This window comes from Apodemus sylvaticus, chromosome 13 (genome assembly GCF_947179515.1).
Source record: "Apodemus sylvaticus chromosome 13, mApoSyl1.1, whole genome shotgun sequence".
NCBI lineage: Eukaryota > Metazoa > Chordata > Mammalia > Rodentia > Muridae > Apodemus > Apodemus sylvaticus.
This window is the reverse complement of record NC_067484.1, coordinates 35,841,816-35,860,778: the sequence shown is the minus strand read 5'-3', so window position 1 is coordinate 35,860,778 and position 18,963 is coordinate 35,841,816. Positions and strand designations below refer to the sequence as shown.

At 44.7% G+C, this 18,963-nt stretch overlaps 1 protein-coding gene across 1 annotated transcript; it reads right to left on the bottom strand.

Annotated features, from left to right (window-relative positions):
• Positions 1–2,358: 2,358 nt before the first annotated feature.
• Grpel2 (GrpE like 2, mitochondrial) lies at positions 2,359–16,600 on the bottom strand. The gene is made up of 4 exons (XM_052155461.1): positions 16,490–16,600; positions 9,764–9,917; positions 8,827–8,908; positions 2,359–5,744 (listed from the first exon to the last, which is right to left on the bottom strand). The coding sequence occupies exons 1-4, from the start codon at positions 16,561–16,563 to the stop codon at positions 5,380–5,382; spliced, it is 675 nt and encodes a 224-aa protein (XP_052011421.1). The 5' UTR covers positions 16,564–16,600; the 3' UTR covers positions 2,359–5,379.
• Positions 16,601–18,963: the final 2,363 nt, after the last annotated feature.

Genomic DNA, 18,963 nt, shown 5'->3' with positions numbered 1-18,963 from the left:
GAATAAATCCTTTGCTCCCCAATTTTTGTTCATGGTGTTTCATCACAGCAGTAGTAACCCTAAGAGAGTCAGTGAAGCGATGGGGAAGGCTGAGGGAGCAAAGTTCTGAGGGAATGTGTATTTTGATATGGATACAGCCTGCTGAGGGCTACAAGACCAATTAATTGGCCCATGGAAAATTGGTCAAACTTTTCTCTGGAGTCTGAGTGTCTATGGAAGACTCAGTGTTTGCGAAGACTAGCAACCGTGGCTTCCTCCTGGATGCTTACGGTCTTGAGATTGTGGGCCGTCCAGACATCCCCTTTGAGACTAATTAACTCCTCCCTTGTGCTCTAACAAATACCCGCAGGTTCCTGTGGTAGTGACTGTCAAGAGAGCCCCATCTGGTCCCAGTCTGTATGTTTCTATGTGCACACTGGTCCTTTCTTCACTCTGTCCCTAGTCAGGGTTCCAGGATTCAAGCCACATGGGTCATGGAAGGTTAGCTAACAACTTATTTTACTATTATTCTCACTCACTCATTAATGCTCTCACCCAGTCTTTAGGCAACAATAAAAATGCCAGAAAAACAATGTGATAATCTAACAATACAATAGGAGAGCTTACTGGAGTTTTACGCACTCCTCACAGTATCACAGATTACAACTATTTTATAAGCAGGGAATGATCTAGCACCAGAAATCATGGGAACCAGAACTGGGCTCAGAGTCTATACAAAGCCTAAGTTCTACCATACTGTTCTGGCTCCGTTGTTCCTTCTTTCAATGGTTTTGCTATTACAGCTTCTTCTCATTCTGAATTCATGATTTAAATCTGCAGAAACTACAAAACAATAAAAGAACATACTAATCTACTTGCAAAACTATATGGACAGAAGATCAGAACACTCTTTGGACAACAGAACTCCTCAAACTACCGTTTGTCCTAGCTTCCTATCAAGGGCAGTTAGTAACTCCAAAATTGACAGGGCTCGCTTCCCATTGTTTCCATCTGTCAATCTTGCAGAAATGAGGGCATGAGGGGGCAAACTCCTACTGTGGAATTTCACTGCTCATGAAACTTACAATATGTGCCTAGTGGAACAGTAAAATAATGCCTTGCCAAGAGAATCTTTTGACTGTAGAGGGTTCTAGGAATAAACCCTTGTTCTCCAGGAGAGCAGGCAGAGTGCTCCTCACCACTGAGCCATGCCCCAGCCCCCAGGAAGCAGTACCTTTAAAGTGTACCTACGTGTGGTTTACAACCACCTCTAACTCCAGTTCCAGGGGCTCTGTCACCCTCTTCTGGCCTCCACAGGCACCAGGCACGCACAAAGGACAGACAGAGACTAAGCATGCATATAAGATAGTCATAATTGTTTTCTGAAGTGGTTATTTACTGTGCCCAGCACACTTAGTACCACCTCCAAGCCCCACCTTTGCCCAAGTGTTTAGATCTGGTGGAGATGGTGGGGACCAAGGAGAGATGGCTCCATTTAAACACATCTTACTCATGAGGGTCCCACCTGAAAATGACTGGAGGGCTGAGACTAGAATATGCCACCTCAACACGGTACTTATTGAGCTGATATTTCTTTGGAAAACTGCAATCATGAGAGTACCCAAGAAGCTTTTTCCTTTTTTTAATATACATGTTGAAAATTTATGTATTTGTATTACAATTGGCAGTTTTATGTATCAAAGGACCTCCCAGACAATGTCTACAAGACCACCTTTATTCATTATAGTATCCTCTGTTCTTCCAGTTTCTAGGAGACCTAAGCCCTGTTCTGTAAATGAGGACGGGATCTAAGCACCAATTTTCTGACAGTCTCAGATTTTGTGGGATTCTGGTATTTATGTATACAATAGCATTTGGTTCTTCTAGTGATCCAGTTGGTCACAGTTTAATTTGCAGTCCGATCAAAGTCTCTAGAAGGGTTGCCTCTTGAGTCTAGTCTTAGGATAAGACATTTTTAAGCTTCAGAAGCAGCAGCATGGGTGATGTTATAGAATTCATATGCCTTCCCAGGAAGAAGCCACTCCATCTCTTAGAGATTAATAAAGGGAAAGCTCCTTTTAAGTATTAGCACCTGACTGCTTCTGGCTAATTGACAATGGGGAACCGGCCCTGAACAGAAATGCCTACATATAGTTTCCAGACTCCAAGTTATACTTTGAGTCATTAACTACATTTCACAGAAATTATAAGATTTGATTGTTTGGATAAATGGGGAAATTTTACAATGTGAAGTACTGTCACGGTTATATCAAGATAGACCAGCACTGCTTTTCCCAGGCAGCTGTTAACCTAGGCCATCCTGCCTGCCTGGCAGAATTATGCTAAGAGAATCAGAGTGCTTCTTTTGCTAAATTCTACTTAGTATTTCCTAAGCAAGTTTATTTACAACATCAACATCTCATTACCGTTTTCTCCTCTATCAGTTAAGATCTCTTATATTAAAACCATTATAAAGTTTACCTTGTGTATTATTTATGCATTAAGGTATTTTCTGGGCAAACCTTTTACACACCATCAGTTATTGAGACTTAAAAACTATACAGGTTCATAAAATTTACAAGGTTAATACATACGTAGATGTTCATACAAATAAGGCCTAAGGTGGAGACTAAAACTCGGAAACAAAGCTTGTCAGGGCTGGGAGTTGTAGAGAGCTTACGTAGCATTCATGAGACCTTGCATCCAATCCCCAATGTTCTAAGTATACAAGTTTTGTGATGTGAGAGGTAGTAATTTGTCAGCCCCATATGGTGGGAGAAAAAGGCACACATCAGCCTTATTTAATGAGAACTTATACGAGTCCAGAATTTTTGACTTCTCCCCATATAATCTAATATAGGACCCCAGGGCTAACCCAACAATCAGGGTTGGTGGAACCAGCCACTGTAGGTCATTACCAATACAAATGTATTCTGGTCATCTGCTGTTGGTGCTGCCTAAAATTACTTCATACCCAGGAAGCTATAAAAATAGCTCCTTACATATAAGGGAAGATGCTCTTTAGTATCCACATTTACCTGGCAAGCACAGGCTTCTCAGATCCTCCACTGCTGGGTCCCTACTTGTCACCATTTGTCATGGAAGCAGATACTGCTGCCCTGGCGCTAAGAGCTGGCTTCATAGGCGAGGATGCTTCCAAGTCTGTCTCCTGCTCCATGGTAGGTAGCCCAATGCACTGGGGTGTGATGTTGGCACTGGCCAGGTTTCCTACATGGGTGACAAGGCCTACAGCAAGAGAAGCACCCTGACCCCGAGGTATCTATGGAGGTTTGTTACCAACTTGGAGATAACACCACACTTCATACAATGAGACATGTGTGGCCCTGGAGGACCACTCAGTGCTGCTTACAAGGTTCCCTGAACCCTGGGCCAGTCATGAACAGAGACCTAGATCATGCACAGAGCCACTAAGGCTGTGCTGTCTTTACAGTACCACTTGTATCCCAGCGGACTCTGGAGACAGGGTTATCCACACTGCCCATCTACAGGGACTATGTTCTTCCTTACGTGATCCTGGTGGACTCTGGAGACAGGGTTATCCACACTGCCCATCTACAGGGACTATGTTCTTCCTTACGTGATCCTGGTGGACTCTGGAGACAGGGTTATCCACACTGCCCATCTACAGGGACTATGTTCTTCCTTACGTGACCCTGGTGGACTCTGGAGACAGGGTTACCCACACTGCCCATCTATAGGGACTATGTTCTTTCTTACATGACCCCGGTGGACTACTCTTGCAGCTCCTGAGCAAGCACAGCTACAGCCTCGCCATGGCCAAGTGGTAACATCAAGGGCAACTTGCACCATGTTGCCCGGTATTCCCCATAAGACACGCCTGTGGCTGCATCCTTCTCCTCCCTGGAGAAGAGCTATGAGCTGCCCAACAGCCAGGTCATCATTACTGCCAAGAACCAACTCTGCTGCCCCAGGTGCTCTTCTAGCCTTTCTTTCTGGGTATGGACTACGATGGCATCTACGACCTTATCTTCCATTCTATCATTAAGTGTGATGTCAATATCAGCAGAGACTTTGATGCCAACACAGTGCAGTCTGGTGGTACCCCACGGACTCAGGCACTGATTACTACAGGATGCAGATCATTCCTCTGTTTCTAGTACCATGAAAATTAACGTCATTGCTCCCCGAGTACAAGTACTCTGTGCGGATGGGCAGCTGCAACTTCCAGGAGATACATACAGTTCACCAAGGAGGAGCAGAAGGAATACGGCCCTTCCTTTGTAGACTGCAAGTGATTCTAGGTGGACAGTGATGGAGCTGTGTCATACCTTTTCTTAACAAAACACATGCAGAACTGAGACAACTTTGTTGCTTTTGTTAATAATAAATATACAAAAAATTTTTCTTGGTGCTTTTGACTTGGGATTTAAAAATTGGAATGGGGAAGGTGACAGCAACCGTTTTACAATGTGCCTGAGGATTTTTGATTGTATTTATTTTTCTTTTTGCTGCTATAGGAAGTCCCTTGTCCTCTCCAAAGCAGCCCCACACCCTAATCCAGAAAGGATGGCCTGGTTTGTTCTCAGTCCATGCAAGGGATGCAATTACTTTTGTGTAAATTATATACTGTAAAAAAATTATCCACCTGAATATTTTGTTTTTATTTTTGAATTGACAGCCAGCATGCCTGGTTGGTCCCCAAAGTCTATCTCTCCAACTTGTAATGTATGGAGGCTTTTGGTCTCCCTGGGATTGGGTTGTGTTGTCAAGGCAACCAGGGCTTGCCTCTTCTTAGACTTGGGCCCAGTTATGTATTCACCTTACCAAAAACAAGAAAGGAAGACTGGCCTGGCCCTTTAGCCCTTCCAAAAGGGACGAGAAAGGGGCGGCTATGAAACTGCGTGAGTGTGACCCTGGTAGGAGTACAAGCACATGAGATGACTGGACAAAGTGAAATAAAAAAGTAGCCTTGGGAAATCTCTCTACACACCAGCCCAAATGATCTAAACTTACACAAGGGTAAGGCATTGGTATCTATGTACCTAAGTGTCAAACCAATCCCTACCATTTCCCTTTCCCAAAAAATACAAGATATAAGATGCTGCACCAATTCCAGCAGTTAGATAAAAACACAGGTAAGATTTTGGATTCAGGCATCAGAGTACCAATTTAAATGATTTTTGTAAACATTTTGATAAAGGCCACATGACACTCGTCACATTGTTCAAATGTCTAGTGGCAGGATTCCCGATGAGACTAACAGGTCATGTAAACCCAATAAGACACTGTAGAGATACAGTCAATGTGACTAAATCCAAAATGGAGCACACGAAGGACCTCATGTATAATACAAACCAGCTTAATAAATAAAGGAGACATAGGTGCCTGACTCTGGGAGGTTTGGTTCCAGTGACCCTTTCAGAGCCTTCTTTGAGACTCCACCGCTACTTCCACTTGCGCAAGTCTAATGGTGCGGCCATGAAGTTTGTAGCCATCTTGCCGAACTAATGCCACGGTGCCAGGCTGCACCCCAACACCTGCTGGCATGTGACAGATGAGTTCATGCTGATGAGGGTCGTATTTGTCGCCAATGGGTGTCATTTTTTCTAGGCCATGCTTGGTAAACACGCTTTTCAGCTTTGCTTCTAACAGGGACAGCCCTTGGAAGACTTTTTCCAGAGCAAGCTTGTGGTCCTCAGGTTCAGCTCCTTCCGAAAAGCACTTGGCAGTCTTCTCCAAAATGTCTGCCACCTCCACCAGGTCCTTACAGAAGCTCTGGATTCCTATACAGAGACCAAACACGCCTGAGAACAATGCTGACCTTAGGGGCAGAATCTGGAGAGGCCCAGGGCAGTGGCTCATACACTTCACAGTTGGTATTTCTCAAAGTGGGAAGGACTTGGGGATTATCTTAACCATCCGCCCCGGCTCAACTGACAGCGCCTTTTCTGCAAAGTGTGTCTTTTTGGAGACAGACAGCTATCTCCAGGAATCCTACTGAGAAACTGGGAAGTTACAACTTGACTAAGTAAGTCTAAATAAAACAGACTAAAAACAGGTTTATCTTAGTTGTGCAGGGGCCATTCTCAAGAGGTAAGATAGGAAGATTTCATTGGGAGGGCACGGGTTGGGAGTAAAAAATCAGAAACACACTTTATGCTAAAGATGCCAAGAGCCACTTGTTCTTGAGGCTGGCTAGATAGGAAGGTATGGCACAACTATAGCTGAGGTGAGTTCCTTCCTATGGCCTACTAGGAAGGCGTTGGAAAAGGTTCACAGAAACCTTTTAGAGCAATGTAAACTGTTACAAGATGAAGACAAGCTCAACTGCTGAGAACCCACTGTTCAGACTCTGACTGGGATAAGAAATGCTCATCATGAGACATCCCGGGCATAATGCCCAGCAAGATGGGCGAAGAGTAAGGACTCCATGGACAGATTTACAGCCATACCAAATGAACAGCTACCTAGACTAGCCATATGTAAGCAATAGATAAACAGACAGATCTGAGAAAGCTGAAAAACGTGGCAGGCTAGAGGACGAAGGAACTCTCCCTTTAAGTGCCAGGGAACAAGACCTGGGAGAGCCTCCCCCCTCCCCCCCAGGAAAACAGCAGGCACCTGACTCGAGCTAGTCCAACAGCAGCAGTATAGCACCGTGCCTGATTTACAGGCATGCATGTGGGCCTATAAGGAAGGAATAAACTCGAGTGCACGTGAAGCAGTGTGGCATCATCTAGTTTAGAGTAGAGAGGAGGCAGGAGAGAGACGGGTGAGCAGAAGGTGCTTCAAAGGAACAAGCTCTGACTGAGAGGGGTCTGTGGGTTCCCAGTGCTGCCCGTGACGCCCAGCCCACCGCTCTGAACATGTATGGGTGCTCAGTCACTGAGCTACATTTTCAGTCCTCCAGTACAGACTTGAAAGCTGCAGGCTTCGGTGCTGACCTGTGTAGTCAGGAGAAACTTTGCTTCTAAATCGGCAAAGCAGTGGAAATTTGGCTACACAGAAGCCCAAGTTCTCCTGGCTGCACCAAGGCCCAGTCGCTGATTGCATTCTCACTACTACATCAGGACGTTTTGTGTGATGTATGTATCTGCTTTCCTGTGTGTGCACCAGGAGACGTCATCATAGGTCAACACCGGATGTTTTACTCTCAGGTGTTCAGTCTTTTATTGGACACAGAGCTGGACATTACAGCCACAGAGTACCCTGTGAGCGTCCAAGATCTGCCTGTCTCCTCCCTACCAGCACGGGGTTAGTTACACACCTGACCTTTTGTTTTCATATGAGTTCTGGGTATCCCAACTCAGGCCTTCATGCTTGCAAAGAAATTACCCACTGTACCATCTCCCCAGTCCTAATTTATTACATTATTTTAATAGGTAGCAATCTCTTGGAAAAAGAGTCTTTGTGACTAAGAAGATAGACTACAAAGTTAAAACTATGCATGCAGGGAGGTTGTCATGATATATCTGTCAGGTACAGGAGCTCACCACCTTTGAATTTAGCACTTGGGAGGCAGAGGTAGGAATCTCTGTTAAGTTCCAAGGCCAGCCTCAAACTGGTCTATACAGAAGAGGGTTTCAGAATAGCCGGGGCTACATAGAGAGACCCTGTCTTAAAAGACAAAACGTGGCGCACGCCTGTAATCGCAGCACTCTGGGAGGCAGAGGCAGGCGGATTTCTGAGTTCGAGGCCAGCCTGGTCTACAGAGTGAGTTCCAGGACAGCCAGGGCTATACAGAGAAATCCTGTCTCAAAAAAACCAAAATCAAAAAAATAAATAAATAAATAAATAAAAAATAAAAGACAAAACCCAAAACAAACAAAAACCCACTGTACGTTTTCCTTTTCTCTCCATGATCATCCAAAAACCCTTTGGTTTCCTAAGTATCACTTGTTGCCAGGAGGAAATTCCCTCTGCTAATGACTGTTATGGACTTTGTTTAGATACATTTTAGGATAATACACTGGCTAGCAGTTAGCTAACATGAGTTTGTTCCCAGATGTCTTACCATTTATTTCTTGAGTAAACTGACAGTAACTAGTTCTAACTCAAAGTTTGACTTCTGGTGTCCATCCATCTTGCTCATCAAGCAGGTGGAACATCAGAAGCTCTCCCATTGCTAAAACTGTGCTATTTGCAACAGACATTTCCATTAACTCAGCAGCCAACAACTGTCTTCTGTAAAAGGCCACACAGGAAGCATTTTAGGCTTTGTGGGACAAGAGGCAAAAGCCAAGGACTTTATGTTCTGTAGGTAAAGAGAAAACAAGTTTATATGGATTAAAAAAATCATGACATTTAAAACTGTATATATTAACTGGCTATGGTTTGCTGAGCCTTGCTATAAACTGGGACATATACACTCCCCCCACCCTCTAAAATTTTAGTTTCCTTCAGGCTGCTTGATAAATTACCAACTTGTGAGTACTGACAGCAACTAAAAATTCTTGTCCACAGCAGTGCAGACTTCCCCTGTGGATGCAGACCAATGTTGCTGACATTAAGCAAACTTTAGCGTCCCTGGTTACGCACTGTTCTTTGGATTCTCCTTTGAATGTCTTAAAGATTCACTAGTTCATTAATGACAGAAAAGGTTGTATATGGACTAGAATGTTAGAAATTACTAAGTGTACATGCCTAGAAAAACAAAGGCCAGCATTATCAGAGCAATGGTTAACATGACACTACTCCCACGAGCAGCAGAGAAAGCCTGTGGGGATATCGGGAGGAGGGATGGGGATAGCGGGAGAAGGGATGGGGACAGCGGGAGGAGGGATGAGATCAGTCAGGGACTCAGACGTGTTTCTACTCACACTCAGTTTACAAAGGTGCCTGCCCTTCAACTAAGTCATTGCTTACCAAATATTTTCGCATCTTCCACACATCTCTGGGTTCTTCTCCTTATGTTTTCACAATCAGCGATGGCTCGCTGGTATCTCAGCTAAATACCAAAAGCAAAATCAAAGGATGAGAAATCATGGGGAAAGAATGCTCTTACTTTATAACTCTCACGCTTTCAGAGGCAGCATGCTCTCTCAGCATGCACAAAGGCCCCAATAAAAATGTTGTTAAAACAATGTGAGGCCAGCCGCTCTCCAAACCACAAAGAGGTGATCTCCTCCTCTTGTGTAAGTAAGTAAACCCGACCAGCTTCAACACCAGTCTCAAGTTCATTATTCAGAGAAAAGAGTCCCCAATTTAGGTAACTGCCAAACTTTCTTTCATTAACCTGAACTCTAATATGACTAAGTGAGTTTTTAAAAACCTATCCTTTCAAGGCAGTTCTCAGCCTGATTAGTCCTCTTCTCACGTGAATTCCTGGTTTCTTTAATTGCTTTAACTTGCTTCCCAGCCCCATTAGTCCTGAGTGCCTTTGCTCCCTTTGGAACTCTGCTTTATTGATCTCTCCTCAAAGTGCTCAATCACGACTGCAGTAAGCCAGATGTCCTCTGACTAGTAGAGGACAAAGACCTAACACACCCAACAAATATTTACTCTCTGTCACCTGACTGGCACCGCATCCCCTTACCATCACCAAGCCATCAGCTCTCTAAATGCTGAGATACAAGAGGGAGCCAAACGGAGGCACATCCTTAGCCGCGGGGCATTTTAAAAACCACAGGCCTTTTTCTTTTTTTTGGCCTAAAGGGCTCAGTGGAGGAAGAGGTAAAAGAGCTATTTTAGAGGAAAACTAATTTTTTTTAAAAAAGACACACACACACACACACACACAACTTCACTACATTTAAACCAGAGAAGTATATAAACAACAAATAATAAAAAGTCTACTACTCACTGTTAAATCCTGGACTTCTTTTTCCAGTTTAACAGCTTTTAGCCTTAAGGTCTGTTCAGCAAGCGAGGGACCAAGTCCATCAGGAGGGTCTTCAGAACTGCAGTCTTCCCCAGCAGTTCTTTGGGTGGCAGTGCTGAATGGGTGTGACCATCCCCTAAGAGGGTGGGGCAGGGCAGTGGCACACAAAACCGCAACAGTTAGAGCTCAAAGCACCCGAAAATCAGTCTTGGTGACAATCGATGAAGTCCCTCCTAGGCATTTTTCTGCTTCATCTGCCTCATGTTTTTAATCACCCAATACCTGAAACATGACTAGATTTTTAACGTGCTCTTAAAAGCAGTAACTTTAAGGTGAGAAAACCAGCCCAGCAGTTTAGGAGCACTGGCTGGTCTCCCAGAAGACCTGGCTTCAGTTCCAAGCATTCCACACGGCAGCTCACAACCCCTGTAACTCCAGTTCTAGAGGATCTCAATCCTTCTGGCTTCTGTGGACAGCAGGCACGCAGGTGGTGTGCAGACATAATGTAGGCAACATTCTCACACACTTAAAAGTTTTACCAGTATGTAGTTGTCATGCCATACAATTTACCATTTAAACTGTACAATTCAAACATTTTTACTATGTCTAGAGTCAACCAAATTCTGAAATCACAATGTTAGAATATCTTTGTCACCATAAAAAGGCTTGTATTTATTACATTTACTTACCACTTCCTCTCAAATCGTTTGCCCCAGGTAAGCCCAACAATATTTTGTGTTCTACAGACATGTCTTTTATGAATGCTTAGTGTCAACAAAATCATAATAGATGGTCACTTAGATGCAGTTTGTCACTTAGAATGTGTTTCAGACTCATTCATGCATTTTTGATAAGGAAAAATACTAATAACAAGTTTTTTAATTAAAAAGAATAGGAATAGAATGAATTTACTGACAAGAAAAAGTATTAGGCTACAACAGGAATTTAGGCTGAGGCAGGCAGATCAAGGGGCCAGGGTTAAGTTAATCTCAGTAGGAGCGGTTTCTGTTAGAGGAGCAGTCCTAAAGTCATAAATATCCAGAGGGGAGAAGCTTTGGTGGATATCTTCTGAACACACTATCAATACTCACACTCAATCCCTAGAGGAAGGCTTTGCCATGTCTCTGAACCTCACGGAAGGAGGAAGCTCCAGGGTCTCTGACACGGCCGGTTCATGACTACACACATTCACTACAGAGTTCAATCTCTCTCAGGGTTTCTCCTTTTCCTGCATCTCCATTTCTTATTTCAGATGTTCAGGATGGATCTTCACTCCTGGTCCAGCAGCAGTTTGCTACAGTACTCAGCACCAGACAGACAGCAGTAAAGCTGCCACCTTGGCTGTCTGCCTCTTGGCTACCCCATGCTAGTGCCCACACTCTGCCCCTAGGGCTGCCATCTTGCCCTCAGGTGCTACTAAGTCACTCTTTGGGAATGTCTCTGCTCCTTCGTGCCTGGAGACAGGCTCTTCATTGGACCCATGGACCTTTACAGGCCGTAAAAGCACCCAAAGTGGCTGTTCTGCACCTTCGGGAAAACACAAACATATCCTCACCCCCACATTAGCACAGGCCTGATCATTCTCCTGTCATGACATCTTCCCATAGCACCTCAGGTTTTACTCCTCTCTCCTTTGGTGACCAGTGTCATTCTACGCAGTGAGGTTGGCTACTATACAATTAAAATTTTTAATGTAAGCGAGGCCTTGCTTATTAGATAACTGGGTCAGGTAGAGCGCCACCCCTTTAGTTTTTTGTTGTTTGAGACATGTTGGAGCTTCTACAATAGCCTGTCCCTGGGGGTTGTAAGGAAGAAATGCTTGTGTTGTGAGCTAGTTTATGTTGGGCACAAAAGTTTTTAATGCAGAAGATGTCTATTTTCCACCTAAAGATGTGGATAGCTCAAAATGGCAAATGCTGCAATGCAGTGAGCAGAGGGTATGCTGTGCAGCCTCCTGTGTGAAGAGAAGCACAAGCAATCTGAGAATAGGTATCGGCATTAAACATGCACAAACTGTATTTCCCACAGGGAGCATTGTGATGTAACCCTCTGGGGTTAACACTTCATGTGTGTGACAGGTGGAAAGGGAGCCCAGTGGGGGCACTGCTTAACTCCCTGCCTAGCCAGTTCTGGGGAAAACTCTTTTACTGCAAAAAGAGGCAGCATTTAGACGGCACAGAGCATGACCATAAAGCCAGACTACACAGCAGCAGGGAAGCAGAGCAGGGATCCTGAGACCAAGGCATGACACATACACTACCTTTAGCCAATGGCAGTGGGAGACCTCAGTGTCACCAAATATGACAAACATAGCAAGAGTTCTGGGTCCTACATAATTTTTGATCCAGGCCTGCAGCCACCTCCAAGGCTTGCATTATTCTGACTACACAGGTGTTGCCACTGTGAACACTGATGGGAAAAGCAGCAGAATCTCTTCCTTAAGTGGAAACAATGGCCTAGCAGCAGGCGATGGCAGTCCTGCTGTAGAGATCCACTGCTCTCCTGCATGATTCTGTGGCTCGTAAACCCTGTAACTGCCTCCATTTACCCTATTTCTTCTTCTTCTTTTTTTTTTTTTAATTTTTTTTTTTTAAAGATTTATTTATTATTATATGTAAGTGCACTGTAGCTGTCTTCAGAAACTCCAGAAGAGGGCATCAGATCTTGTTAGGATGGTTGTGAGCCACCATGTGGTTGCTGGGATTTGAACTCAGGACCTTTGGAAGAGTAGTCAGTGCTCTTAACCCGCTGAGCCATCTCACCAGCCCCCACCCTATTTCTTCTTTTTTCTTCTGCTTCTTTTTTTTTTTTTTTTTTTTAAAAAACAAAGACTGGGTGTTCCAGGGGCTACTGGACTGTCCTGTGTTTGGCCTGTAATTGTTTTTTACCAAAGCAGTAGTTGCAGTGAATACCCCACCCGATGCTGCAAAATGGCCAATTCTCTACTGACTATTTTCCCTGAGAGTCAAGTGGTCTAGGAGAAAAATTTCCATCGGGGTGTGCCTGGTAGTATTGACGGGGGCTTCTAGTGAAAACAACCTGTCAACGAATACCTGTCTCCTAATCATACATTGATGGGGATGCAATGTTTTTACCCTGCTTTCAGGGTTTCTCAAAATCTCTAAGTACTGAAATGTAACTGCCTATCCCCATATTTCTTACACCCAACACTTAGAATTACATGCCCTCTTGCCCTCTGTTCCTTTAGCTTTATGTCTTTCTCATTTTTTCCTTTTTTATCTTTTTCTACCTTATCCCCCCCCCCCCCCCCCCCGCCTTTTACTTGCATAAGCACACTTTCTTGTAGAAGTGGTCCCTCATCTGACCAATAAGAGGTTCCCAAGGTCACTGTCCATATCCCTGGTTGGGCACCAATTGCTGTGTGCAAATGGCTCCAGGGACAGATGACTGGGGAGGTGAGAGCATGGAGAAGAGGCAGAAAGCTGGGATCAGCTAGTCAGGTCTCCAGGCTGGACAGACCCCAGCACCCCGGAAGCCCTGACTGTATATACAGTTTCGTATATAGACTGAACAGAAAGGCAGAGTTATTGCATAAAGCTGAATAAGGTGAGGTTATTACACACAGGTAAACAAGGAGGCAGAGCTTATGGTATGCAGCTGGATCAAGGGGGGCAGGGTTGGTTAATCTCAGTAGAAATAGTCTCCGTAGGGGAGCAGTCAACATCAAGGTGGGTAAGAAAGCTACAGTAGACCTTCTCTGCACTTCCACGGTGAACTGCTGGGGTGCACTGTATGAAGGTGTATTCCTGTACATTCAACTGTTAAATTCTGCACTAGCACAGAGTATGGCTCGTCACTGGGTTTTCTATTTTGTAAACATTCACCTTCCTTACTTGCCAGCTGGCTTTAATAAAGAGCTGTAGCTAGCCAGGAAGTGGAGGGTGGAATTCATGTAGAGAAAGGGTCTCTGGGAGAAGCCGGTGGACATGGAGGGAACAGGATGGACTCTAGCAAGCAAAGAAACACACCTGGCCACAGATGAGGCCAGGATTAGTCAGGTTAAGAAGATGAGCTAGCAAGGGAGATTACCCAAGCAAAAGGACTAAGCTTTAAAATATTAAAAAGACTCCATGTCATAATTTATATAACCCGTGGGTCTGCGAAAGTCCTATTGTAGTTAACACTAGCATTCTGTCCCCTGAGGAAGTTTTGCCATTCCTCATGGAATGAGACTCTGGCGTTTTGGGGATGGCTGGTCCCAGTCAATACAAGACTCAGGACTACACTCACTCAGGATTTTCCCCAGTCCCCACAATAAACCCTATGTTAGCGATGAAAACCTCAAGATGAGAGGCTTGAGGTTTAATGACTTGTTCTGTATGGACTGCAAAGTTAAGCTGGGCATAGCAGCATGGGAATTACCTGCACTCTCAGGTACTGGGAGGCTGATACGGGTGGATCTTTCTGGTAGCAGGATAAAAGCCTGCCTCAAAAGAACACCACCACCCTCCCCCCAACCAAAAACAAAAGAAACACAGGGAACTGGTGTTCTGTTGAGCCAGGATATTTAGCACAACAACTCACACAAAGTTCACATGGTTTTGGTTTAATTTGAGCAAAAGGAATTTAGTTAGGCATAGCTAAGACTATGTGACCACACACTATAAGGCTTTTAGGGAGGGAAGAGAAATCTGTACCATGAAAGAGAAATTCTGACTGGTATAGTCTATGGACTAAACAGGTCACTAAAAGAGAATCTTGTTTTAGTCAATTAGGTTTTGTTCAACTAGTAATGTAATCTAAAATATCGCACAGCTAATAAAATGATGAAGGTCCCAACACTGGGGATATAGCTTGAGGAATAGCTTCCAGGATCCTTCAGGGGGAACTTTCACACAGGCTTTTAAAGAAAGGACATTCCCACAAGCCAAGCTGCCTTACCAATGACATTTGATAGCACAAGCTCAAAATCACAAGCACAGAACATAATCACCCCCTAGAACACATGACTTGTGAAAAGGCATGATGGCATTTACACTGACACAAACGAGCCTAGATCTTTCCCAGTCTCACCACCTAAAGGAAAAAGGAAAGCACCTCTCCCTATAACTCCCCTATCAACTGGACAGGGAAAGAGGTAAACTTTCTGCTCCCGACTTCGCTGACAGCAGACCTTGCAATAAAACTGTGTGTACCTGTCCTTGGTTTCTATGGGCATAGGGAAATGAGCCCTTACACCTGGTATTACTAAAATCGTTGTTTACATAGAAATGTAGCCTAGGACCTTGTTCAGAGCAGGTCTTGGAGTGTGGCAGTCCTGACTTCTAAAGAAGTTTTCATCATCTCCTTTCTTGGATCCTGGTAATTATATCAAGTGAAAAAAACAAAACAAAACAAAACAAAACCTACCAGGTTAATCAATCTGTGGGTTCAAGAGCTCTTTAAAGCAAATACTTCATTATTTATAGGAATGGGGATGTACTGGACAGTGGTCACTGAGGTGGCAGAAACCTAAACAAAGGTTTAAGGGGGTGGGGGTAAAAGTGTGCTTTAAAGAGAACATTCTAGGCAGAGTGCAGAGCTAGCTTGAAGACACAGGTAAGAGAACTTTCATCTCCTCGACTTTTCAGGCTGGTCTCGAATTTTCTTACGGTTTGCTCTCCAATTCTACATGGTTCCAAATATTTGGTTCAGAAAATATAGTTATCATAGATATGTCTGGAGCAAATTACAGACGGTCAAAGACCATCCTAGAAAACGACATTTGTCCTAGATAAACAGATAGCTGGTCAAAACAGGGGCAATTTAAAAGAAAACGTCAGTGCTCAGAATAGTTACTCCTTCAGAAGAAACTAATCTTTGATTATTTCCTTACCTCACCCAGCAAACTGCCAAAGGATTGAAAACAAACCGCCCAGCCCTACCCATTAAATACAACAACATCTCACAGCTCTGGTATGGCAGGTGTAAGGTCAGGAGGACGAACATTAAAAAAAAAAAAAGAGTGACAAATGGCCTTGCAAATTTCCTGGATTTCCCCACAGCTAATTTATATGTCGGAGTTGTTTAACTCATAGACGGTCTTTTTTTTTTTTATTCATTCTCAGGAATGAACTAACACGAAACACCTGTTCGTGAATCACAAGTGGATTCTCGACAGGGTAACTTCCTTAAGATTTAAGCCTGGAGGAGTTAGCAAATTTTCCTAAATTCCAGTCTCAACTATTAAACATGAAATTAATAATAATAATAATGATAATAAATAATAATAACAATAATAACTAACCATAGTTCTGCAGTCCATTGAGGGCAACTGTAATTTAACGTATCCCTAAGACTGACCATTAGGAAAACCCAGGTCTACTGCCTTCCTTTTACAGCCCGGTAAAGAACGCCCCCGAGAAGGTGGGGGGATTGCCTGCCCTAAGACCACATGGAGTCCGGTTAAGAACCCCATTACCTCCATCACTGCAAGAAACAGGTGAGCAGGGGCTAGGAAAGAGTGCGTCTCCGACTCAGTCACGCCTGGGGCTCCTAGGACATGGCCTCGGATCCACTTATCCTCCTTGGCCGGGAAAAGCGCGCCTATGGGCCTGAGCCTCCTTTGCAAGAGATGCGGCGTGGACACCGGGTCATGAGACCTGAGGCCGGTCCTCGCCGGAGCCCGGCTAGCCTTCGCTTTCCTTCCCATGGTTGCCCATCGCCGCGCTCCCGCCGCTGCCTGCCCGGCCCCGCCGCCCCTCTTACCTGCTCTGTGACACAGCCCCCGAGGCCAGGAGGCGCTGCAGCCGCTGCACCGCCCACAGCGAACGCGCCGCCATGTTCCAGATTAGAGCGCTGACGCTACGCGTGCGCACTCGAGCCAAGCGGAGAGTCGCGCTCTCAGAAAAAACACGCCCCCCACCCCCAGTAGGCACGGGACTTCCGGTTTCCTACTCCGCTCTTCCGGGCGTGGGTCCACCCTCCTGGCTGGTCCGGTGGACGCTTGTCCCTAGAGATTTGTAGTAGGTGCGAGGTTCACGGTGAGCGAAGTGGGCCCTCATCTCAATCTCGAGAAGGGAACGAAAGGAACACGCGGTAAATGTAAAATGTGGCCAATGTTTAAACGAGAGGGGCATAGTGCGGCGAAAGTTTAGCCGGGCTAAGGCGCTGGCGGCCAAACCTCCACAACGTAAGTTCGATCCCGGGACCCACTTGGAGAGAATCGAACTCCTCAACACGTCCTCTGACTTCACTACGACCTCAGTCATGTAGGCGCCACGCACATACAAAACTGCAAAGGAAACACTAGAATACAAGCCGCAGAATAGATGAAAAGTGGAAGTGGTTCAGGGAGTGACATCCGTTGTAAAGAAAGTGCCAGTGAAGAGGGAGAGATGGAAGGGAAAAAAAATCAAATATGGGGAAGGGGTACGGTAACATTAAGACTGGAGAATTGGCGCAACCTGGTTGCATGGTTTGTCTTTCAATGATTTGCCTTCCAACTTAACTGTGTGTTAATGATGTATGCTGTTTCCTCTTAAAATCTAAGTGCTTTTGGGGCGGAACTACTGTCTGATTATGATTAACTTGACAGCAGGTATAGTGACTGAGGCCTGTAATCCCAGCCACTTCCTTGTAAGGCAAGAGGATCACAAGATCGAACCCATCCTGAGATACTGAGTGTGGCGGTCTCAAAATACAAGAGAGCTGAGGACACAGCTCAGTCAGTGGTCTAGGGCATGCCGGGCTTTTCCTCAGTATTGGAAAAAGTCACTTTGCTGTTCAGAGAAAATCGAAGGGTGTGAAAAGAGGCAGGGGAGATGCGCTGCTGGAAGAGCCCAGGCAAGAGAGGATGGACTGTTTTATGCTGGTTCTTGGCAGAGGGTCTTACCATGCAGCCCTGAAGTCTGTGTCACTCTCTTCAGTGCTAGGACTGCAGCGCAGGCCATCTCACCCCTACCACTGCAGCGGAGTTTCAGAGAAACCTTACGACCTGATGCAAGTCGCCGCGCTTACATCTATTTTCTTAGTATTTTCTCTTGCTTCTTTTTTGCAATTTAGAATTTGACTTTTGTGGTAGATCTTGAGCACTCATATTTTGCCCAATAAATACTTGTTAAATGAATGAATGAAGTTGGATGTCAGTGAATGATACAGGCCAATTTTATGTTTTAAATATGTGTATATGTATGTATAATGACAACACCAAGGAATGCATGTAGTCACAGGATCATTTGCAGTAGTCAGTTTTGTCTTTAAATTATGTGGCTAGCCAGGCGTGGTGGCGCACGCCTATAATCCCAGCACTTGGGAGGCAGAGGCAGGTGGATCTCTGAGTTCGAGGCCAGCCTGATCTACACAGTGAGTTCCAGGACAGCCAGGGCTACACAGAGAAACCCTGTCTCGAAAAAAACTATGTGGGTTCTGGGGATTGACGTTAGGCCATTAGGACTGGTAGCAAGCACCTTTTGCCTGCTGAGCCATTTCGCCAGCCCGAGATGTAGATACATTCATTTTAGGGTTTTGCTTGGTGTGTTGCATGATGTTAATCCCAGCATTAGATCTCTGTCAGTTTGAAGCCAGCCAGGGCTACTTTTTAATTTTTCCTTAGACAGGGTTTCTCTGTGTGGTCCTGGCTCAAACTCAAACTCAGAGATCTTTCTACTTCTCTCTGCCTCCCAAGTGCTGGGATTAATGTGACCTTTCTTTTAGAAAAAAAAAAATAGGGGCTTTTGATGAAATGATGTCTGAATGTGAAAATGAACTAGTGTTTGGGTTAAATTTTTAAGAACGGAATGGGACATGCTCTCTCAGCACTCCGAATACTCCCCAAAATAAAGCTTACTTTTACCAAAGCAACTCGGTCAGACTTTGTCCTCTGCCTCTTCCGGTTCCATGAAGACAGACACAATTTTTTGTATCTTTGATCTCGTCTAAGGTCCAGCTCTGATGTGATATTCTAACACATACAATCACTGTCCTCATACAAAATGCTCTATACGATAGGCCGCTAGGATGGGGATCATGAACTCCAGATAAGAAACTTGAGACCCTGACCAATTCCTGAGCCTGTGTAATGTTCCCCATCGAGGATGAATGACCCTAGGAACGTAACACTTCAGATTTGGGAAGGCTGGAACTTATGTTCCCTTTAGACCCGTGGCCTGTAGTCTGAAAAAACACAAAGGTACTTTAGTGAGTATAGGAGCTGGTGTTTGCTTTAGTGGTTGTGGTTATAG